Genomic DNA, 25575 nt, shown 5'->3' with positions numbered 1-25575 from the left:
ATGTGTACTCAAATTATTTCCTACGCTTTACGTACAGTTTCATATATTAACGGCACTCCTATCAGATTAGGTTAAACTTCCTTCTGATTTTCCAGCTAAAAACAATACAGATTTTTAGAATTGTCTGTTTTAATAACATGGGCTACAACTCCCAGCCGTCTTCGGCAGTACAACTACTACAAGAAAGAAATTTTCTAAATAACAAAAATTAACTAATTTCTTGACCAGTTATCCAAACAGATTTAAATATTTACAAATACTAAAATACTTATGGCCTGGCTATCCCTTATTTTCTGTTAAGAGGTTACTTTTTTCTTTAATTCTGAAATGCTCATAGAATTACAAATGTCACTGTTGATGATATTTAACACCCTTGACGATGGTGAAATGATGTCATTTCCGGTTGGAAAGTGACGTACTATTAACAGTCCTCTTCGAGGACATGTGCACCAGTTAAATGAGTTTGAGATTATATAAACCAACGAATCTATCTGGGTTTTAGTTGGCAAGTTTAATTAAACAGTCCAACCAGTCCTTGAAAAGCCCAAGCTTCTTTTGCTTGTACAGGTAGAGGAATTAAGCACGACCTACGTTCACTCAAGTGGAAACAGCTGAATTAGGCAATCAACGTTATTATAGAGCTAACGAGCTTTTGTACTACATACTGCGAACGTTCGTTGTGATTGTGAATGCTCATGTATTTTTCGGTTTTACCAGCGCTGCTTGTCCTCATTTTGACCGGAATTTACGCTGATGACGAGGCTATTGTGTTCCCAGAATCAAATAACAGAACTTACATAGATTTGAACAAAATACAAGTAAGCTTTTTTTTATTTTTTCACTATTTTAACACAACTTATCTCTTTGGGAACTGACATAAAAACAACCGTTCCACCTACAGTTGAAACAAAATCACTTAGAATGTATTAATATACGTAATATGTATACACATATATATATATAGTTTCATTACTTTAAAATATATTGGTTCCATGTACGTAATATATATAGTATATAGTTTCATTGCATTAAAATGTATTATTCCAGTATACGTTATGTATATATATATATATTCATCACTTTAAAATTAGTTATATTAGTATATAGTATTAGTTCGATATACGTAATATATATAATTTTATAAAACAAAGCAAATTTTTATGGATTACTAACGATTAAGGCCCGGCATGTCCAGGTGGTTAGGGCACCTCGACTCGCAATCTGCGGGTCGCGGGTTCGAATCCCCGTCCCACCAAACATGCTCGCCCTTTCAGCCGTGGGGGCGTTATAATGTAACGGTCAATCCCACTATTCGTTGCTAAAAGTGTAGCCCAAGAGTTGGTGGTGGGTGGTGATGACTAGCTGCCTTCCCTCTAGTCTTACACAGCTAAATTAGGGACGGCTAGCACAGATAGCCCTCGTGTAGCTTTGCGCGAAATCCATAACAAGCAAATTAACGATTGTGTATCCTGGTGGATCAGCGGTAAGTTTAAGTTTTTACAACACTAAACTGTGGGGTTCGATTCGCCGAACAACAACGAAAATAAATAAATACTTCACCATACGTAAAACAGTATAACAATTTAATATTGTTCTAACCAGTAACCTTCTGAGGATAATACATCCAACCTTACTGATTGGTAAAGTTTGTAAAACATTATGTTCGTAGGAACCTTCTAAAAATAACACAATCAAATTAAGTAATAGATAAAGTTGCTAAAACACTATATTCTAGCAAAAGCTGGTAAAACACTGTGCAGCCTTGTTAGGATAACACCCTCATCATAACTGTTTGTTTGTTTTTAATAATGCACAAAGCTGCACAAGGGCTATCTGTGCTCTGCCCGCCACGGGTATCGAAACCTGGTTTCTAGCGTTGTAAGTCCGCAGACATACCGCTGTGCCACTGGGGGGCCATCATAACTGTTGGATAGCGTAGGTAAAATACAGCCAACACAATTCGTTGATAAATTGAAGAAACACTGTATCCTGAGCAGTAACCTTCTCAGGGTATCACAACAAATCTACCTTCTGGATAAAGTTGGTAACAATATTCTGACCAGTAACCTTTCTAGAATACACATTTAACCTTACTGATTGATAGTTCGTAAAACATAAAGACTATGATCTGAACAACATTCTTAGGATAACACAGCCAACATAACTGACTGATAAAGTTGCTAAAACATCGTATTCTAAGCAACTTTCTCAGGATAACACACCCAACCTACCTTTTTGGTCATGCTGGCACTACACTATGTTCTGAGCACCCTTCACTTGATAACCCAGCCAAAATAACTGATAGAAAAAATTGGCAAAACACTATGTTCTTACCAATCTTCTCAGGATAAAACAGCCAACGTAACTGATGGATAAAGTTCATAAATACACTGGGTTCAAAGCAATAAGCTTTGCAAGATCATATAGTCAACAGAAATGATAATGAAGATGGCAAAACACTTTGCTCTTATCATTAACCCTATCAGGATAACATAGCCAACATATCTGTAGGATAAATTTAGTAAAGCCCACCATTTTCTGAGCAGTAACATTTTCAAGATAATACAGACAACATAATTGATGAATAAAACTAGTAAAACACTGTGTTCAAAGTAATACCATTCTTAGACAATATAGCCTCCATATCTGTTAGATAAAGTTGGTAAAACTCTGCGTTCTGAATGACAATAACATACACATTCTTGTAGATGGATAATATTGGTAAAACACATCGTTTTAAGCACTAATCTTCTTAAGATAACACAGACATCATAACTAATGGATTAAGCTCGTAAGATCATTGATCTAAGAAGTAATATTCTAAGAATAACACAATAATCAGAATGTGTATATAGAATTCCTAAAACTCTGCTTTATGTGCACCAACTTGTCTTGATAGCATACCGAACCTTACTGATGGATAATGTTGATTAAATACCGTGTCTGAGCAGTAACTTTCTCAGGATAATAAGCCAACAAAACTGATGGATAAATTTGGTAAAAAGACATTGTTCTGAGCAGCTTTTCAGAATAAAACAGCCAACAGGACTTTTGGATAAAGCGGATAAAACACTTTCTACTGAACAATCTCAAGATGATAACAGAGAAAATTATGCTTTTTATAAAGTTGGTAAAACTCTGTGTTCTGAATAACGTTCAAAGTACGATACAATCTATTACTTCTGAAACTGACATTATATAATCTTTAACAATGCCATACAAATTTTAACATTTGCAGAACCATAAGTAACTGTTTTAGATTTCTAACATGTATTAATTTCAGTTATCTTCGATTAATTTTATAGTCGCTCTGGCATCTGCATATTATCTATGATATCCACAATGGATGAAATTCTCTAATCTCTCATCATGTGGGCGTTGGATAAATGTCAAGGATGGAATACGGCCAGGAACAGTTCGTTTAGACTTCGGTTAAATTCAACAATAGTTTATGGCCAGGAACAGTTTAATTAGACATCAGATGAAATTAAATTATACATTGTGGTCTGTACCTAATTGTTCTTGTAAACGTCATATAAACTTAAACAGTATGATCAATACGGTCACTAACTAACATGTAGACATTGGATAAACTTCAACAAGACGATACAGATAGTAGACATCGGATACGATTCGACAATAGGATAAGACCAGTAAATGTTCACGTAGACGTCAGATAACCTTGAAAAATAGGCCACAGCCAGAAACTGGTCGTGTAGACATCGGATAAAATTCGATTATAAGGCGTAAAACTTTCTAAGAAATATAAAATGCGAATTAGGCTAGAATATATGATGACTTATTTTTTTAGTCTTTTAGTATGCTACATTGAGTTTCAAGTAGTGAATTATTAAACTGAATTTCTTAGTCAGTTAGTTAGTTCAGTTTTGGAATATTAAGTTAGTGTTCTCGGCGAAGTAATAAGAGATAAATCGTAGGTTATGTAGAGCGGGAGTAATTATTAAATGAAATTGTTTTGTTAGCGACTACTTTCAAATTAGTCCTTTCAGCGAAAACTTGTTAAACTAAGATGTATTGATTGTAATCGAAGAAGTAAAACGATTTCGTTATCAGTAAGTGGACTGCAATTTACATTATTGTTTTTACTAAATAATTCCTAAGAACCCACCCAATAATAGAAACATTTCAACACTGTTCTCAAGAGTTGCATTATTTTGCTTAAAATAAAATAGAATTCTGATGGCCTGGTATTTAGGACATTCAATTCGCAATCTGCGGGTTCAAATCCCTTCACCAAACATGCTCATCCTTTTAGCCGTTGGGGCATTATAATGCGGTGATCAATCCCACTAGTCATTGGCAAAGGAGTAGCCCAAGAGTTGACAGTGAGTAGTATTGACTAGTTGCCTTCTTTGTAGTCTACACTAAACAGTCTTTTATATCATGACAATAGTTATAAAACTTTTTAACAACTCAATATAACACAGAGCAAGCCACCAGTGCTTATAATACTATAGGCAAATATGACAAGGGCTTCTTTTTCACTGATCTGTAGCTATAACATTGAGAGTTAGCAAACACATACATATGTCACCTATCAAACAAACATTCACGTTAAACTGTAGTTATAACATTTAGAGCTGGAAACGTTCACATAAAACTACCGTTATGACAATTAGATCTGACAAACATTCTAATCAAACTTTAGTATGACAGCTAAAGATAGACATTCACGTTAAACTGTAGCTATAATATCTAGAGCTGAAAACATTCACATAAAACTACCGTTATGACAATTAGATCTGACAAACATTCTAATCAATCTTTAGTATGACAGCTAAAGATAGACATTCACGTTAAACTGTAGCTATAATATCTAGAGCTGAAAACATTCACATAAAACTACCGTTATGACAATTAGATCTGACAAACATTCTAATCAAACTTTAGTATGACAGCGAAAGATAGACATTCACGTTAAACTCTAGTTATAACATTACAAGCATTATAATAGAACTTTAGTTAAGACTAAAGACAACAGCTATCAACATTATTGTTCTAAATTTTATCTTAGTTCGCTACAATGTGTTTTGATGAATACAAAGATTATATTGTTTCACTACAATGTGAGTTGAATGTTACAAATTGTATTTTGTTCCAGTAAAACACAAGTTGATTGTTCAAATTATATTTTGCTCCACTAGAATGTGACTTCATTGCAACAAACTTATCTTGTTTCAGTAGAATCTGAGCTTATTGCTACCGATTTGATTTTGTTCCCGAAGAATCTGAGTTTATTGCCTTTAATTTGATTTTGACTGTACTAGAAAATAAACGGTGTTTGAGCGGAAATGAATTATTTAATACGTAATGAAGACCGATCACTGAAATAAATATTACTCATATATTTTACTATATGATGACTATATTTACGTAATTACTAATAATTAACCAGAATAATTTCAAGTACTGATTTTAAAGTATTATATTTAAACTTTTATGTACTTGAGCTTATACAGCAATTTTAAAACGTAAGAAAAAAACACAAATATTTTTAATGATGAATAAAAATTTCAGCTCAGAAAAGAAACATAAATTTTGTTCCAGAATTGTAAAAATTTATAAAATATTATATCGCTAATAGTTTACTTGAAATTCGAACAAACATTCCACGTGTTTTTGATAGTCAAAATGCCTGTTTTCTCATAGAAAGATCTTTCTAATATACACTACAAAACACATTTTTATAACACTGAGCACCAGGTATTATATAAACATTTGCGAATCCATGGTTCGCGTCCCGTTACTAAAACAAATTCGCGCTCCATTTTCTGGAGTCATTGGTACTGCTTAAGAATGACGATCAGTTCCCTCTATTCAATTATTGTATCCCAAAACATGGTGGCGTGTCCTGCTTACTAGCCTCCTTCCTTAAGCCTTATCAGTTCAAAATTAGGTACGGTTAGTGCACATAGCCTTTCTATCGCTTTGTGCAAATATATATCTATATATATATATATATATTTAGATATATAAGCACGAATGTCTCTCTATCTCTCTTTTACTGTGAGTCTGTTCCTTATGCACAGCCACATCTTTAAAACTACAAACTCGGAATACTGATACAACTTTGAGCGGAAAGTACCATGGGCTTTATGGCTGCGGCTTCAGAGGCCGTTTTGAGGCCACAAATTCAGACCAAAGTGACCAATATAGCAATTTTTGGCAAACATAGCGACAAATCGGTCTCAGCTTAAAAAGGCCGAATTTTCTTGTAATGTGTGATCAAGAGGACTATTATATATGTTTCCTCTCTGTGTTAGAACTTCTCTTAACCATTCTATCCATGATCAACTGTGTGTTTAAACGATTTAAAAACTTCGTATAGCCTTCATTTGTGCTCTTTCCCTCTTTCTTTCTTTCTTCTACACATAAACGCTTATTCTCTAACTCCCCTAGCTGAAAAAGATTAGTACTTTCTCTCGAACATACGCGCACACACACACTCTCTCAACTAAATAGGCTTGCTTCAGCCATATATTTTGCTTTGCTTCATGTGCTCTCAAGAATCAGAAGTACGATGACTTTACAAAATCGTTTGGTATCGGCAAATATTCATTTATGTTATGTTGCAGCGAGAAGAGAATAAATCAATTATTCATTTATTGGAACGATAATAAAGTCAGAATACGCTGTAAACGACACTTGACCAACAGCAAAAAATCAGGACATCAAAAGGTAGGAAATTTTGTTTTGGAAACTTGCTTTGATTAAAAAAGCTTTAGCAAATTATTATTATATTTTCACTAATCATTATTTTTTATTGATTTAATCAAAACAATTCAGGGTAATGAAAACCACTTTCGTCCTAACAACGCCGGATACTCTACTAGTATTAAATGAATGAATAACGAAATAGTGAACACTTTCATTAGATTTATTTATTTATCCACAAAATCGGATCAACTTCTACCAAATAGTAGTCGAGAAAAAAGATTTTATTTCTTTCAGATATTCAGGAAAACCTACTCAAGGTTTAGCTGCGTTAGCTAAGCCTAATTTTAAACTTACAGACTATAGGGGAGGTGGCTAGTTAGTCAACAAGTACCCATAATTAACTACTTGACTACTCTGATTGAAAAACAGTGATTTTGACTGGCTGTTATTATTATTATTAATATTGAACGAAATGCTCTCTTAAATCTAGATACTGGATTGGTAATATTGAAAACTTCTCAGGAATATTAAAGGAAATTCTTCCAAGTAAGTTCAAGGACAAAGACAGTCCAATACACAGGATGCAATACTTTCATGAGATAAAGAAAGTTGCCTTCACGCTCCACTTTTATTCGTCACGTGTTCCCATGATGTCTTTAAACTTCCTAATCCTAGTTCATTTTCCAACAGGATCGCCTCAGTATTTTCATTTTGGGTTCTTTAATTATGTATTTTCATATCTACAAAGCAATATCAGAGTTCTCTTTCCAGGATTGCGTTGTCATAGAAGATGCATAAAAGCAAGTACTTCGTTCAGCAAGGACGTTGTCTGTTTTGTAATTATGGGCCAGATCTTGCTCTTGGTGATCCCAGTAAATAAGTAGCAGAGATGATTATTTCATTTTTGTTTGTTCTAAAGGATTGTGGACATACCCAGTTGGATATGTTCTGGCTGACAATACAAGTTCTATAAATTTAACCTGTCTTATTCAATAGCACCATAAGAACATGGCATCACTTCTGCCAACTCTGAATCCTTGTGCCACTTAGGTTGATAATTACTAATAGTCAGGACCTGAAAGGTGTATATTCATACACATCTACGAGTAAGTTTTTACTTTATGCATGATGCATGCCATGTGTTGAAATGTGCATGAATTCTCATGCTGAGGACAGGCTGGCTTTGCTAGCGTGTGTTCGCAGTACGATGACTTTACAAAAACGTTTGGTAATAGCAAATTTTCATTTACATTATATTGCAGCGAGAAGAGAATAAATCAATTTTTCATTAAATGTAACTGTAATAAAGTTACGATACCCTGCAAACGGTACTTTACCACTCAGAAGAAATCAGGACACAAAAAGGTAGAGAATTTTGTTTGGGACTTTACTTCTGAGTGGTACTTTACCACTCAGAAGAAATCAGGACACCAAAAGGTAGAGAATTTTGTTTGGGACTTTACTTCTGAGTGGTACTTTACCACTCAGAAGAAATCAGGACACAAAAAGGTAGAGAATTTTGTTTGGGAAACTTGAAATGTGATGTAAAGCACATACATGTACCCGGTTCTGTTATGATTAAAATAGTTTTAGCAAACTTTTATTTTTTCGCACATAGTTATTTTTATTGATTTATATCAAACCATTTAGTTAGGTAAAGAAATCATTTTGATTTGTTTGCAAAAAAAAATCACGATTAATATGGTTGATTTAAACAAAACAACTCAAGATATTTAAAGCCATTTTCATCGGAGCAACGTCATGTACTCTGCTAGTATAAAATCAATAGAAAACTGTTCTTAAGAGGGAGTGTGACTTTTTACTTGTTTTTCATGAAAACATAGAACATTTTAACTATGTTAAGTTTGACGATTTTATTAAGATAATCTAAAACTGGAAGTTGTATGAAGATTTTCCCACTTTCAACGTGCATCAAGCTTACTGAACGCTCTCTTAACAGAGAAGCTGTTTCTTAACACTTTTTAACAGGAAGTTCCTTGTACACTAACGTCGCTCATAGATAGACCGGTTTTACGAAACATCTTGCAACACTCTTCAAGCATTAACTTGATGCATCAATAGAAATACAACAAAGCGGTAGCTGTGGCGTACTAGTGTAAAAAAAAAAATCACAGTAGATGATCAACTGTCAACAGCTGCATAGTATTGTACGTCGTTCTTAAATTAACACATGGTTAGAGAGTACGTCGTTCTTACAGAGATCACCCAGTTTTTCAAACAAAGATCGCATCGGTATTGGCCTGTCTAAATCTGATGTGAATAATAACCTTTCAAAGTTTTAGACAGTTCAAACCTAGCGAAGTTTTAAACAGGCCAAATCTGTCGTGTCTGGGCTCTCATACCTTATCTAACTTCTGTACAGTTTTTTATGTATTTTTAGTTTCAGAAACACATTAAACCAATTAAACCCTAAATCCTTAATGTCTAGCGTTGACTTTGTATCACTTTATGTCGAAATTCCCGTTCAAGAAGTTTGTAATATTACCTTTGACCTCTACCGTAATGACCCAAATATTTTAATTTATATCTTTCAATAAACATTTTATTCCCCTCTTATAATTCACTATAACAAAAACTTTCTTCAAACAGAGGGTTTAAGCACGGGCAACCCTGTTTTACCTGTTCTCGCCAAATATTTATGACCCAGATCAAACACAAGACATACAATCTGCGCTTTATCGTCCCCTACACTGGTACAGAAATGTCGACGACAGTTTTTGTTGGTTTCACTTCTATCGAACACATACACACTTTTTTTTGAACAGACAACTGTCTTTTCTTAACCTCCACATTATTTGATTCGACTCACAATTCAAAACCAAATCTCGTCGAAAAATCACTCACACAGGCTCTACATCCCCTGGAATCCTGCCCATAAACGCAAACAAAAAAATTGGTATACCAAAAAAACTTATAGACACAGCTTCAAGACTTTGCTCAGCTGACTACATAGATTAAGAAATCAACTTTATAAAGCATTTTGTCATTCACACCAACAAATTTCCACACAACCACCAGAACAAAAACCTAAAAAGTTACCTTTACTAAGCTTTCAGACAAACTCTGGTTATGTGACCTCTTTGTTCCATACTGTATATATATATATATATTCCTGTGTCCATGTAAACTACTTGTACCTGATGATAACATAAGTAATTAGCCTCCAGTTGTACAGCGGAATATCGATACCCGTGGTGGGCAGAGCACAGATAACCCTTTGTGTAGCTTTGTACTTAACTTCAAACAAATATATAAAAATTAAGCATGTACTTTATAATAAAGTTTTTTTCACTACCCAATCAAGTCGTCTTCACCCTTTGTTATTCATTACATTATTTTCTAAAAGATTTAAGACTAGTAAAAACTTACAAACTTCTACAATATATTAAGACTAGTAAAAAAGCGCATGCACTATATAGTTTTGTAACAGAAAAAAAAAGTAATGAAATAAATACACTACTTACTTTTAGATTAAGTGTAGTAAAGAAGTAATAAATAAGCAACTTCTCATATCAAAATCGGCTCTTCCTCCTGTGTAGTCTAGTGCAGTCGCTCGAAAGTGACATTAAACAGAAATATGCAGTATTGAACTAATACGGTATGGACTTCTTGCACATACTAGTGTAGTCGCTCTAAACTGATATTAAACAGCTGTGTACAGTATTGAACTATGCCCCTTGTCATAATCAGCTGTTCTTTCTGTTTTAAGTGGACCGAATTTGATGTGAGCAGTAACCTAGCGATGTTTTGAACAGATAAATTTGATGTGAAAAATAACCTGTATGGGACAATCCTGTTTGTGTGGTTTAGGAATGTCATAAAGTTTTGGTGTGCTTGAGCCAGTTTTCCATAGATAAAAATAAAGATCTTCTGTAATCAAGTTGTCTTTCTTCATTTGTGACAGGGTTTTATTCAATTGATTTTCATGTGTGTTTGTTGGGTTGTTTGGGATGGGTTTATTATTATTATTTTTTATCTGAATGGATATCATTCATTTTGTCGACATATTCTGCGTTGTTCGTGATTACAGTAGTGTTACCTTTGTAGACTTTTAGAATTTTAATGTTAGTGTCTTTTTTTCAAACTTTATTTTCTAAAAAGTGTGATCCTTGTCATCGACAGTAATGCATGTATTTCTTTACTTGACTTAACTTGTAAGAAAACTGTGTATTATACTACTTATTTACTAATTTTAATGTGGTAGATAACTATGTAGTGTACGTACTTTTTAATTATTTGTAATACTCTAGACTGTGTTGTGAATATACTTCCTTACTAGTCTTAATCTTTTAGAGAACTGTGTAGTGTATGTTCTTTCTTACTAGTCTTAATCTTTTAGAGAACTGTGTAGTGTATGTTCTTTCTTACTAGTCTTAATCTTTTAGAGAACTATGTAGTGTATGTACTTCCTTACTAGTCTTAATCTTTTAGAGAACTGTGTAATGTATGTACTTCTTTACCAGATTTAATCTGTTACTGAACTATTTAGTGTGCCTACTTTTTACAAGTCATGATATGTTTGAAAACTATTTAGTGTATATATTTCGTTACTAGTACTAATTTCTTAGCGAACTGTGTAGTGTATATAGTTTTTATTTGTCTTAATCTTAATGAAACTATATAATGATGTATTCTTTACTCTTAATCTCTTGGAAAACTATACAGTGCATGTACTATTTTTACTAGTTTAACAGTAAATCTTAAAGCTCACCTACACCCTTAAGTACGGAGAGCGTTTTTGCAGTGTCATAACGCGAGCCGTGAATCCTCGATCTCTGGTTCGCTGTCCCAGCATGCTCACAACTAAGCACGGCCAACCCTACTTTTCAGTATCTTATATATTTTTGTGATTGATTTTTTAAAATTATGATATTATTTCAACTGTACGTGTAGAACAGGCTTTTTTTTAAAAGCAGTGCTTATTCTCTGTTGATTTTTAGTTTCCTGAAAAATGGAGGTCTTTAATGTTTATCTTACAAAAAGCGGAAAAAGTTTTAGAGTCCCTGACTTAGACTTCTTGGCTGTGAACCAAGCTTGTAACTTTTTACAGAAATCAGAAAACTTAATGGATTTAGTGGAGTGAAATCGATGTATTTTGTCAAACCATCATAATATTTCATACTAAACTTGAAATCAAAATGATTTAAAATTCAAAAAAATAAAATAAATTTGTCAAATAGTAAAATGCTGAAGAACAGTGACGTATACAGGGGAGTAGCTAGATGGGCTCAAGCCCCTGCCTTCTTGCTCTTACGGAAAATACACCTGATTTTACACCTTGCTTTTTGCAAGTTATTGAAAAAAAAAGGATTTAAAATGAATAGCATACATGTATTTGTAGGTCTTTATAGTAAATATATATAATTTTGGTATGCTATTAAGTGTTAATAAGCAATAATTCACTGTTTAGTTTTAGATCATAAAAATGTTTATAAGACCAACTGAATAGAAATAAAAGAGGATATGTTTGCTTCTATGATTTTTACCCTCTGAGTCCCATAGTCTCCTCCAACATGCCCTCCCCTCTAAAGCTTGCCTTACGATGCTAGAAAAATACCTTTTTTGCCAATGAGCGCCTAAATTTCAATGTCCTCTGCACATTACTGCTGAAGAATGTCTTGAATTTTATGTTAATTTTACCTTTAAAAAGTTAGAAATAGAGTAAATTTAGTATCCTACTAACTGATGAAGTGGTTTCTGACTTCAAATTAGTGTGATAGATGCTGATAAATGAAGCGCTGTTTGACTTCAACTTGCAGTGATAAAAATGTTGATAGCTAAAACTGTTTGACCTGTGTTGTTTATGAAGTCGTATAACCATTTTTTTTCGTATTTCAGATCCCAGAATCAATACTGATCAGGCTTAAAGATGTGAAGAATAGTACTGAATTTATTACTCGGTTTCTCATCAGTATCCCTCTTCAAGGTTAGTGTTTTACTCGAGACAAGACTAGCAGTTATGCATGGTGTTATGTTCCACCACAAATGTTAAAATAGTTTGATCTTAAGCTCGGTTTCAATATTTTGTTTTACACGCGAAGATTACTGCTGTAAACTATATTTTTGTGTACTGTGAGTTCTATAACATTGATTACACATTTAATATTCACAGCGTAAAGTTTAAATATGCGAGTCATTTAAGATAGTCATATATGTCATAATTATTCCAAAATATCTCGGTAAGAATGTAGTTGACTTAGTGGAAACGATTATTAAACACAACAGTTCACCTAATTCATAAATCTACACGTTATTAGAAAAACCCTTTATTATAAACATTTTGTATGAAATTTAAAACATTTATATAGTAAGCATTTTGTGTGAAACGTAAAACACCCATGTTGTAAACATTTTGTGTGAAACGTAAAACACCCATGTTGTAAACATTTTGTGTGAAACGTAAAACGCCTATGTTTTAAACATTTTGTGTGAAACGTAAAATACCTATGTTGTAAACATTTTGTGTAAAACTTAAAACACCTATGTAGTAAGCATTTTGTGTGAAACTTAAAATGTGTATTGTAAACATTTTGTGTGAAACTTAAAATGTGTATTGTAAAACTTTTTTCTTATACTTTACAGGGAGGCTAGGCACCATTTTCTCAGCAAGTAAGTTATATGCACATATTTTATCTCGATTGTTTCTTTATTTAACGTTCTTCGGTTGAAAATTAAAAATTGTATCTGGAGGGATATACATTATGATTTATTGTACATACTTCACTCCGGTGAAAGTTTTCATGAATAACATTCGCTAACATAGAAGAATTAAGTTTTTCTTGTATACCGTTCAAGGTGTAGAGATTGAACGATTTATTGTATAACATATACCATGAATTCGGGCCCGAGAATATCGGATAGGTGATTTAGTCACCGCCTAGGGTTCCCCAATATCCAGAGTCCCCAAATTGCCTCATATTTTTAAAAGTGAAACTTTAGTATACAGAAAATATTACTGTTAAGAACTGAAACTTTAATTCTTAATAATAATATTTTCTGTATACTATACAGTTTTAATATTTGTTATTTCGTTTAATTTAATGACAGATATTATTTTCAAGCTGAAATATGTGTCATTACATCTGTTCATACCAATACAAGTATGAATACGCATGCATTGCATTCACAAGTTGAAATTTTCTGCCTCTGACCGTTTCGCTTCAAGAAGAAATATTGACAAAACATCACTTGTGCTATAATGATGCTGTTTCTATTAAGCACAAAGCTACCCAAAAGGCTATCTGTGCTCTGCCCACCAAGGGTATCGAAACCCGGTTTCTAGCGGCATAAGTTCGCAGACATACTGCTGTGCCACTGGAGGGCGGTGTGCTATAAACTGATTTGTTTTTATTATTCGTACTTATTTAATCTAATGTAAATGTAATTGGTATGAATAAACATGTAGCAACGGAATCAAAATTCTTCTAGTATGTTTTGTTCAAATATCACACAGGGCTTTGGCCTAAACGTAATGTAAATCTTGCATGTATATATATATATATATATATATATATTTGGTAGAAAAAATAATTCTGTTTTCAAGAGGAGAGGAGATAACCCCATCAACACCACTGAGGGTCCTCTAAATCTACTATCGCCTAACTACCAGTCCGGTACTATCCCCCCCCCCCGACTAGAATAAAGGGGATAAAGTTGTTGTTATAACTCATTTTCTGTTCATTTTACCAACAATAAATTTTCTTTTATTGGTTGCTATTAAAATCAACTCCTCTAGAAACAGTTTACGCAGTTAATTCCTTGAAATTGCCGTAGGGAGCAATTTTGGAGTGGGCAAGCCATTGTCATTTCTAGGGGGGGGGGATGTCTGGGAGCATGTCTCCCAAGATTTTTGTCTCCGAGATACAGCTTATGATGTAAACATTTATAATAAATATCTCTTATAAATAACTTCCTGACGGACGCATTTTTCAGACGAATTGGCACCTTCTGCTGGCTGTGAGCCAGAATCTCAGATAGTAGAGCTTCCCAAACCAGTTGATCCGCTGATAGTGATATGGCCTACTTGTACGAGAATAAAAAAATGTGGCGGTTGCTGTCCGAGTACTCTACTTGAGTGTGTACCAAAGAAAACCAGTAAGCTTTCTCTGAAGGTATGTGTCTTCTTAGTTCTTTATGCAACTTAAAAAGGTCTCGTCTTAGTGTAAGCTTGTTTCAACTACTTTCACTGGCTAGTTTGAAAGTATATCTACGTAATCCAGGCTTTTCCAGCTGCTTTCTCTGGCTAACTAAAGAGTGCCTCTCAGTACAGACTTGACTGTCCAACTTTTACGGGTTCCTAAAGAGTTTATCTAACACATGCTTGAATCACTTGCTTTCACTGGGTCCGTGAACAGTGTATATTCTTAATGTAGGCTTGTTTGTCCTGCTTTGTCATGGATGGTGAACAGTGTATCTTCTTAGTGTAGGCCTGTTTGTCCTGCCTTCTCTGGGTCTGTGAACAGTGTATCTTCTTAATGTATGCATGTTTGTCCTGCCTTCTCTGGGTCTGTGAACAGTGTATCTTCTTAATACCGCCTTTTTCATCTGCTTTCTCTGGCTACCTGAATATATATTTTTAATACTGACTTGTTTCATCTGCTTTCTCTAGTTACCTGAACAGTTTATCTTCTTAATGCAGTTTTGTTTTCTTACATTCTCTGATGAACAGTTTAATTTCATAGTGCCGGCTTGTTTCACACCTTGTTTTTGGATACCTGAAGAATACATATTGTTAACGCTGGCTTGTTTCACTTTCTTTCTCTGGCTACCAAAAGGTTTGCATTTTATCAGATGCTGTTATTGTCTTGTATACAGTTGCTTATGCACTCTTTTAGGTTCTTAAAGCCAAGTATTCCAAAGCAGGTGATGAAACATTCCAATTTCAAAGTTTCGAAGTTTTGAAACTCGACGTTCACGAGAAATGTTCGTGTGAATGTAAGGAGAAGCCTTCTGATTGCACAAGTCAACAGACGTATAGAGCTGACGAATGTCGTTGTATGTGCACGAACCACGAGTCATCCGAGAGCTGTGGAGAGAACCAGATATGGGACTCTAAGGACTGCGGCTGTAAATGTAAAAACTACTTGAACTGTTCCACAGGGTTTTATTTTAACCCTCGATCTTGCAGGTAAGAAAAGTTAGTAATTAATGTACTCTGAATTATTAAAATAAGGCAACAAACCACGAGTTTAAAGGAAACATCCAATTTTTGTGAGAAACATTCGAACTAAAATACATAAGTACTGAAGTTAAGTTTTTAAGGTAAAGAACAACGTGATTGCAGAGTATTAAGAACAAGAATGTATTAGAATCCCACTAAGAAACCATAGTACGACTAAAGTACAAATATGAGTTTACAAGAATGCAGTACGAAGTAACGACAAAATTCATGTGAAACGTAATTTTCTGAGATATTTTTAAATTGTTTTGTATTGTAGGCACAGTTCCTGTCAGTCTTCTCCTTTTGGAGATGTTCTCTAAAAAATGATTTCAACTTATTATTTAAGGTGGTTATTAAATAATTCAGTTGTGTTGATGATCACTGAAACTTAGGTTTTATATGCACACGACTTTGTGTTCTTTCGTAATAAATACATCCTTTAAAAATGTCCACTAACACAATCTACAACAAGGTTCTCACTATTTCAAAACCGTCTAAGTCATTAGATAACAACATTTACCAATCAACAATTACCGATTCGAGTATTCTGGTCTAATCCTAGAATCACAGAACTTAGTGTACTGAATTTCCTTGTCTCCTCCTAGAATCAAAAAACTTAGTGTACTGAGTTTCCTTACTAAGTTCTGTGATTCTACAGGCAGACAAGGAAACTCAGTACACTAAGTTCTGTGATTCTACAGGCAGACACAAGCAGACAAGGAAACTCAGTACAGAATCACAGAACTTAGTGTACTGAGTTTCCTTGTCTGCTTGTGGAATCACAGAACTTAGTGTACTGAGTTTCCTTGTCTGCTTATAGAATCACTGAACTATAGTACTGAATTTCACTGTCTGCTTGTGTCCTCGTCTTCTGTTATATTGTATATGTCCTTTTGTGTTAGCAGAAGCATTATTACAAAACTACTTCACCAAGTTTTTAAGTGTTTTTTGGATAAAGTAATTTTACCACCTTTTTGCATATTTTGCTGAATGTCACAATATGAAACAGTATACGATTTTGTTTTTGTTTTCTTTTTTGACAGATGTGACGCCCTTGTCCTTTCTCGAATTGGTGTCCCTCCCTAAAAATCTATAATATCTGTATTAAAATTTATATTGTAGAATTTATAAATTCTGTATAACTCTGTTTGATAAACATTTTATTGGAAATGAGATAGTCTGTTTCAATTTTATTAAGCTCTTTTTAACAATATTATTTCGGGATAAAGAATGAAAGTAAATCACTATATCCTGTTTTACTTCAACAAGCTGATCAAAATATTATCATAGTCTAAAGAATAAAGCATTATATTCTAGTATACTTTGTTGAACTGCACAATGTGTTCAATACTACTTACTATAACAACTTAAACATTAAAACATGCCAAGATCTCTAGTTTATTTCAACAAGCTTGTTCAACAATATTGCCACAGCGTAAAGAATAAAATACACACACACACATATATAACCCATCTTATTTGAGCATAAACTGTGAAATATATGAAGATAGTTCGTTCATAAGTCAATAAGTTGTTCAACAGGCTCATCACAGCTTAAACATTAAAATATATCGAGACAGTCTGTTTTATTTTAAACGCGATTTTCAATCCCCGTCTAAAGAATAAAATACACACACACATATATAACCCATCTTATTTGAGCATAAACTGTGAAATATATGAAGATAGTTCGTTCATAAGTCAATAAGTTGTTCAACAGGTTCATCACAGCTTAAACATTAAAATATATCGAGACAGTCTGTTTTATTTTAAACATTAAAATATATCGAGATACTCTGTTTTATTTTAAAAAAATATTCAACAATACTATAACAACCTAAAGACCAGAATACTGTTAAAATAAACTCTTTCAACAACATTATCACATCCTAAAGAATAAATTTTGCTGAGATGATTTGTTTCACTTCAATTTTATTCCAACTTAAATGGTAAAAGGTATCTAGATATTTTGTTTTACTTCAACAAACTGTTCTTATTGTTATCACGGTTTGAAGAATCAAATATATTGAGATACTCTTACCCCATGAACATTTCAACAACACTATAACAATTTATAGACATAAAGCTTGCTAATATACGATTGTTTTTGTAAACGCAATGTATCAACAATGTTGTTAGAATAAAATATTGGAAACAGAACATAATATTTGAACAAACTGTTTAACGATATTATCACAGCTTTAATAGTAAAATATACCGAGATACTCTGTTTTAATTTAACCAAGCTTTTCAATAACAACAGCTTTTCAGCAGCGACATTTAATCCCCAGGGGACGGTTTAATGTGAACTAATTGTTTGGTAAGATGTCACCATGAAAAAAGGTAAATACTGTAGTTTCAAATTGTCCAGTTATGTACATTGTAATTTGAAGAAGGTTGTGTGCTACTTTTTGCATAAAAGTGTTTCAAAACACTGTTAGTCGCTTATATTTTTTATTAAAGAAGAATCATTGTCTTTTTCACGAAAAATCCACAAACCTACCAAATATCTCAATGCTGGAATTGAAATATTCTCTTGGTATTAATGAAAGTCGCATGTACATTGTTGTTGTTTTTCAATAATACTTCCAGGTTATTCTATTTTCAGAATAAAAGTCTATTTACCACGAATTAAATTCAGAAAACGTTGGACTCCTTTATTTATCATATACATTGTATATCTTCCTTGAAGATTAATATAAAATTCATTGATTCCTCATTGCCCAACTAGATTGTTGTAGTAATTTTATCAAAACAAGAGACAACAATTTGCGTCACAATATTTCCTGTATGCCTATGAAAGTAAAAGGTTACAATGCACTTTCAGTCATTGATTTTTCAATCACTTTCTCATCCTAACTATGGATAATCAAGTACAAAATATAGTCAACACATTTTGCTGAACTTTACTACCCAATAGCTCAGAAAGCAAGGGATGGCACTTTCTTTCAACCAGCCATGGGGAGTTATACTTCCCATCCAAACATGAACAGATTTTACAAATGGCCTGTCAATTGATCCTATTTCCATTACTCTGTATGATATCATTACCTATGGCAAATGTTTGTCCCAGTTGGTTCCATCAGGTATCATAAACATCAAAACACCATTATTGTAGAACAGGCATTTCTTCCATCATAGTACTTTGAGTGTAAGCTCAATCAGCCTATCAGGCATAGCTGAGACATCACACAGTTATCCAGCTCAAATTACCAGTATCCAGATACCAGATCCAAGGCGTTAAGCCATTGGGAACTTTCTAGCATGTTCAGACATTTATTTATTTGTTGTAATGGGAGAGTGTCAATGTAAATTACTGCATTTATCCATCAAAAGTCCACTCAAAACCTTGTCATATCTTCCTTGTTTCTGACAATTACCACTGTAGATGACCAAGAACTTTCCAAAGGTAGAATGATACTCTCTAGCAGTAACTCTGTATTTCAGTACTTGTGACCTAGATCTTCCTAATGCTCCAAGGAAGTCAATGTGGTAGTTTTTTATTGGACGTGTATTACCCGTGCCTATATGGTGCCAATTCATTACTTTTTGACCCATCTTTATCCACAAATATGTTGGCATATTCACCTAACTAGTCCCTGAGTTACTTTCACTGCATCAGGTCTAGATTGTCAGGTATTTTGTTAGCCATGTATTTCATTTTGGTCATGGAGTGACAGACGTGGCCCACCATCATTGGTTACCTCCATTTACTTACTGTACTTATGACTATGAGCTGGATAGACAATCATCCTTAATTACAAAGCAAGACCAAAACTTCATCCCTTGTCAGATGGATTACTGCCTGAGATACTGCTGCCTGCTTTTTGAACAGGAAACAGTTTATCTCTTTTGTAGCTTCTGTAACCACATTATACAGTACTGACACATTAAATCATGTCTGGTTAAAACGAAAAACACAACTCGTGTACATGGAGGTAGTATTATTCCCTTTTCCACATACGCTGATGCAGTCCACTGTTCTTAGGCTTGATATAAGTTGCACTGGATGACTTTCCCATGCAACATCAGCTTACTCATTGCACAGGCAAAAATGATCCACAAACTCGGCAGTACAACCGTCCAAGGATGACTATTCCATACTCAATATAGGAAATTACCATTTTCATTATGTGAACAATACCTCCCAGACTGAGCTGGAGATTTATCTCTCTTCTAACATCTAATCTATCACTGTTTGCCAGAACAAAATCTATATTTACTGGCCAAAGCGGTGTCTTTAATTGGAGGACTTGGACGATTGTGAGTTCCATTAGGGTTGTCACGGTTCCTGTGTTCTCCAGGAACTCATTTCTCACTTTTATATCCTTATTAGCACATACCAGCTCCCACCCAGCCCAGACACAGGGCTGGGCTGACAATTAAACTCCTTAGTGCAGGCCAACTGCTGTGTTACCAACATCAGTGGCCATACCCAGCTTTGGATCCATTAGTTTCCAAATCACTTGTCACAGCATTAACCTGACAATCAGCAATAATACAATAATACCCTTCCTCACTTTGCTGATCAGCAAATTACTGACAATGTGAGTTGGCAGGAATTTATTCAGCAATAGGACGGAGCTGAATGTTCTGCCTTTCTTGTGGTACCACACAGTATGTGTAGTTCTTCTGCCAGTGCCCCACACATCCATAGGTAAGGCAGACGCTTCGTTCTTTCCATTTTGAACTAGGTCCAGACAGAGGCATTTGCTATGGCTGTGATAGATGTCTTGTGGGTGTATGTTAGAGCAATGTGTACCTCGTGTGACAACCTGCATAGCCCTGCCCACTCAGTGGAAGCCAGTATTGTCCAGTAGAGATGATTGGATTGGGTTTAATCTATTGCACTGTTTTCCAGTGGAGTTGCCACTGAAACTGCTGCTACAGGCTTTCTCATTTGCAATAGCCGACTTAAAGTTTCCATTTCAGAGTGGAAATGAGTTGTTCCTCATACCTAGATGTTGTCCACTTGATCTGCAAAGACCATTGCTGGGTATGTCTTCCTATGTAGATTCTCCACATAGGCAGTTAGTCTCTCAGACTTTACACTTGGCCAAATAAATGTGCCTATTTTCTGCTGGGTCAAGTTAGCAGCATAGCTTGTGTATGCAGTTCCCAGTCATCAGATGTTTTTCATCAAGGTGCTCAACTATATTGTGGGCTAGACCATCTAAGTTCAGGACCAGGCACTGTACAATCTGCTCCAGAATTCATCCTATCTTGACAGTGACCCACCTTAAATGCTCAGGAAATGGTCCAGGTCTTCTTTTGCAGTTTAAAGGACATAGGCGTGACTTACTTGGACTCACTAACAGGGCCCTGCATTACAGATCAAACCTCTCCTTTTTGTGATGATCGTTATGGGTGCCAAGAGGAGGCATTGCTCCTGGTAGAGGCTATTAATGGTGACTCTGACACCCAACGGACAGCTGATCCCTGGTCAGTGATTACAGGGTGACGAGCTGCTCATGGTGGCTTGCCTTAAGGCCCTGCACGACCCCAGTTGTCAATTTCTTGGAAATTAGGTTATGGTCTTCACTTGAGTGTACCTGCTGGGGAGACAACTGTAAGTGGTGGAAATACTCTGCCAACATGTCCAGTATCTGTACACTAGCCACTGATGGTTTCAGTCAGAGCCAGGGATGTCTGGTGATGTACAAGGAATTTGATAGAGGTCTCCTTATGTACCCTTGCATTTTCCTGATGCTCAACCATTCCAACAGTAGCATTAATCTATCCATTCTTCCTTGTCACAAAGATCGATTCTCAGGGCACTACCTCTTTATGAGGTTTGAGTACACCAAATTTGGCCAGATCTCCTCGATGTCAATGGTATTCCTAACATCTGCAAAAGTCCTATGCCCAGGAGGGGACTCACACTTGACTCAAACGTCTGTTATACAGTCACCTCTCTACAGCAATGGCCTTTGCAGATCGAGTGGACAGCACCAGGGATGAGTTACATTTTCACTCCCACTCTGAAATGGAAACTTTAATTCAGTATTCCAAAGGAGAAACCCTGCACAAGCAGTTTCAGTGGCAACTCTATTGGAGAACACTGGTTTCCACTGAGTGGGCAGCACTGTGTATATTTTCCCGTGGGATACACATTGCTCCAATATTTATCTACAAGATACCTACCACAGCCATGGCAGATACCTCTGTCTGGACATAGTTCAAAATAGGAAGAATGGTGTGTGTGTCTGTCTTAACTATAGATGTGTGGGACTCCAAATAAGCTAAACCATCTGTCATGCAATCATCTCTCTCCACTAATGGACTCTCAGTTGTGCATATTTCTACATTATGAGAAAGTCATTCTCTTGGTGGAGGCACTTCCTTAAATTTGATGTACACGAGAGGTTGAGTTTAGATTCATTATTGTTACCTGTACTGGACTTTGCATTATTTTTAACAACAATCTGTGGGGCAACCCAGAAGGGGTATGTGTCAAGACTATGTACAAATGTGGTTGACACTAAACAAATTTCCCCTCCCATGTTCAAAGGAAGACCTGAATTGCTTCTTTCATATAAGGAATAAGCAATGTCATCGAGCCCCTATTGGAGAAGCAATTGGCCAACTAGGACTCAATCATGGTTGACTAACACTGCCAGTTTGATAAAGTGGAAAAGTTAGCTGTTTACCAGGCCAACTTTAAGGTTCACAGATTAGGTGCCACAAAGAATGTGGGTGATTTTTGCCAATGATCTGTACCAGCTGCTGCAATGACAGCTGTGGATCACAAAGACACTTTTTGTTGAAAAGTTCATTGGAGGACTTCTAAATGAGACAATGAAACATCACTTAGGCATGTGAGGCATCTGTACCTTGCCAGAAGCAGTGAAATTGAAGGTAGTCATCTCAGACAAATCGTTGGCAGAAAAAAGGAAATTGATAGTAGCAGATTTAATTAATGGCTTCTCAAAGTATGAGTTGCCAAGCCCAAGGTGATGTTTAACGTTGATCTCAGAATCCACATAAAATGGAGCCACAAACAGCAATGCTAGGTACAAGAATATAAACTAGCTGATGTCCAGCCACTAGGCAGGGCCATCCAGGTCCACTCATGATATTTGCTCCACCACAGCAAGGGAAGCCAATGCTTCTTCTAAACACCATTTTGAGTGGGTGACCCAATTAGTTACTACAGTAGGGGATGCAGAGTGGCACATAGAATAGACAAATACCTCTGTTATGACTAACTGCTTGACAAGTGCAGAAGAATTAGTAGTGAATAATCACTGTTCTGAATGAAACTCCAGAAAATTAAGTCATATCTGGCCACTGACTTGGGAGTGCTCAACAGCCCATTTGTGGCAAAGGAAGTGGTGGTAAGCTCACCTCTTTCTGGGCTGGGTGGTGCTTAATATGTGTTTGCACTTATTCGTGGTAAAGTAACATAGTTCCTGGTGGACAAAAGAACTTCAAGCACTCCAAGTAAAGCCACCACTTCAGCCAGTAGACATGCATGGTAAACTCAATGAAGGCACGTTTCTGACTATGTCTTAACTCTGTGAACAATAGGACAAAAATTGTTGTTGCAGACTTGATATCTAGGATTGGCATACTGGGGAGGGATGTTCTGTATTGTATTGTTTTGTTTGTTGTTAAGGGAAAAAATATACAATTGGCTATAGGTACGCTGCCTAATGCAGGTAACAAAACGAGATTTTGTGCTATAAGCCTTCAAACTTACCATGAAGAAGGATACTGATATGTATTTTCATTATTAAAGGGAATATTTATGTTTTCGTACATGTTTTGTTATATTACCTCCTCTCAAAGGACGTTCTCTGGTAAAATATTTAGTGATTTAATGTGTATTTTATTTTATTTACAAGTATTGTATGTTAGACCACCCAGTCTTAAAGTAGTGGATGGAGAATTGTAGCATGGTTTACTTTGTATTGTATGGTGTTATTATTGTTTTATTTTAAGTATTGCAGGACAGGTGTTTTATGTAGAAGAGTGGGCTATTTCAATTTTTTTTTAGTTTTTCTTGAGAAGAGTTTATTTCTGGCTTCTTTTTTTACAGTTCTATGGTTTAGGGACAGCCAGGTGGGCCTGGAGAGACAGGTGAGGGGAATCTATAGTATGGGGATATACTATATATTTGATACCTCTTCTGTAAAAAAGTAAAGAAATTTAAATATATTGCTTTTCATAATTCTCAGTTCAAAATCAGTGAGACACTCAAGTAAGTAACTAACTTTAATTTCTCTAAGAGACAAGCAAAGTTATGTGTGTAAATAGCAGATTGTTTCGTTATTTTACAGGAGTGCTGTAGCAGTTAACTAAAGGATTAAGCTATTGTTGTTGGCAAATCAGACAACAGCTGCAGGTGGTCATGCCCTTTGTCTACAGTTCCCGCTAGCTACTTGAGCTAACAAGCATCAGTCATAGGACTGAGTATGCTAAACGTTTCAGGGTATTTTTCATATATATGAAGTTAAGTTCATGTTTAGAACTAGAGAGCACTGAAATTGTGTAAATAAGATTTCGTGTAACTTAAGATTTGTACCTTTTCTTTCTCATTTAATGTTAAGTGCTCATAAAGCTCTTGCATTCATGACTTAGCTGAATTTATTCTGGGAGCATTTAAGTGATTATTTAAGGGATTTAGGTTCAGTTGCAAAATGAAGTATTTATTTTAAATTGCAGTTATTATTTGCTTGATGAGGGCAGAGTTACCACATTTTATAAATTAGTTTTATCCAATCCTATAGTAAAGTGTTCCTCAACCCCAAGAAGTACATTTTTTTAATACGTAAAATAATTTTCTTCAACTTTTCTTTTAACTAGAAATGACATTTATAAATAACAGAACTCATTTTAAACCTTTTGCTTTTTTATGACATTTTATCTTACCTGGTAAAACCACATTTATTTAACATTAATGTGGCCATTATACCCCACCTTCCCCTACTTTGCTTTTCTTTCAAGGAAGAGTTCAAAACTATTGCCACAGGCTAAAGAAATAATTTTTCTGAGATACTATTTTGTATTTCAACAACATTATCACCACCTAATGAATGAAATATAATAATATAGTTTGTTTTACTTCAATTGTGCAGCTATATTATAGCAGCCTAAAAATAAATATTCTAAGATATTGTATTTTAGTTTATCAAGCTGTTCAGTAATATCACTGTATAAAGAGTAGAATATGAAATGATAATCTGTTTTATTTCAACACTTTATTTTTCTATATTCTTGTGCTATACTATGTATCTGCTTCCAAATTGTTATTTGTAGACAAATTTAAAATCTTCATATATGCAGGTGTATGCAGTTTAACATAAACAGTCGGTCAAGGAAGTAGCTAAGTACCTTTTGCTCTAGTTACTAATTAATCTTGGTCATTCTACAAAGATATCACATGTACTTTCTCATGGGAAAGTGTTCTGTGAAGTTGTATATACTATGTAAAAGTAGACAGCAGTCTTTTCAATCAACAAGCCAGGGGACATCTTGAAAATATAAACTCATTTATTTTTCATTGGGAATAACAAACATTAATTTTGTTAATGCACACTCACCCTGAGAAGAATTTCATTATTGTTTTGTATATATAATGCTATGTTTTCTTAGCCTGAAGAAAGTTATTGATAGACTTTTTCACATATATACAGAATGCTTTCTTTGTTATTCTTCATGAAAAAACTTTTATAGTTTTATGAGTTGAATAAAGATTGTTTCATTTTGTTACA

General features: G+C 34.7%; 1 protein-coding gene across 2 annotated transcripts; it reads left to right on the top strand.

The window, feature by feature from the left end:
* Positions 1–403: 403 nt before the first annotated feature.
* On the top strand, positions 404–25575 carry LOC106462722 (vascular endothelial growth factor A-like). 2 transcript variants are annotated; one of them, XM_022390045.1, is made up of 7 exons: positions 404–818; positions 12538–12625; positions 13282–13308; positions 14632–14810; positions 15534–15826; positions 23901–23941; positions 24142–25575. In XM_022390045.1, the coding sequence occupies exons 1-6, from the start codon at positions 690–692 to the stop codon at positions 23911–23913; spliced, it is 729 nt and encodes a 242-aa protein (XP_022245753.1). In that variant the 5' UTR covers positions 404–689; the 3' UTR covers positions 23914–23941; positions 24142–25575. The 2 variants fall into 2 exon arrangements, with proteins under 2 accessions (XP_022245753.1, XP_013778122.1); XM_013922668.1 differs by lacking the exons at positions 23901–23941; positions 24142–25575 and adding an exon at positions 16903–17029.

This window comes from Limulus polyphemus, unplaced genomic scaffold (genome assembly GCF_000517525.1).
Source record: "Limulus polyphemus unplaced genomic scaffold, Limulus_polyphemus-2.1.2 Scaffold1232, whole genome shotgun sequence".
Taxonomy (NCBI): Eukaryota; Metazoa; Arthropoda; class Merostomata; order Xiphosura; family Limulidae; genus Limulus; species Limulus polyphemus.
This window is presented reverse-complemented; position numbering and strand designations above follow the sequence as displayed.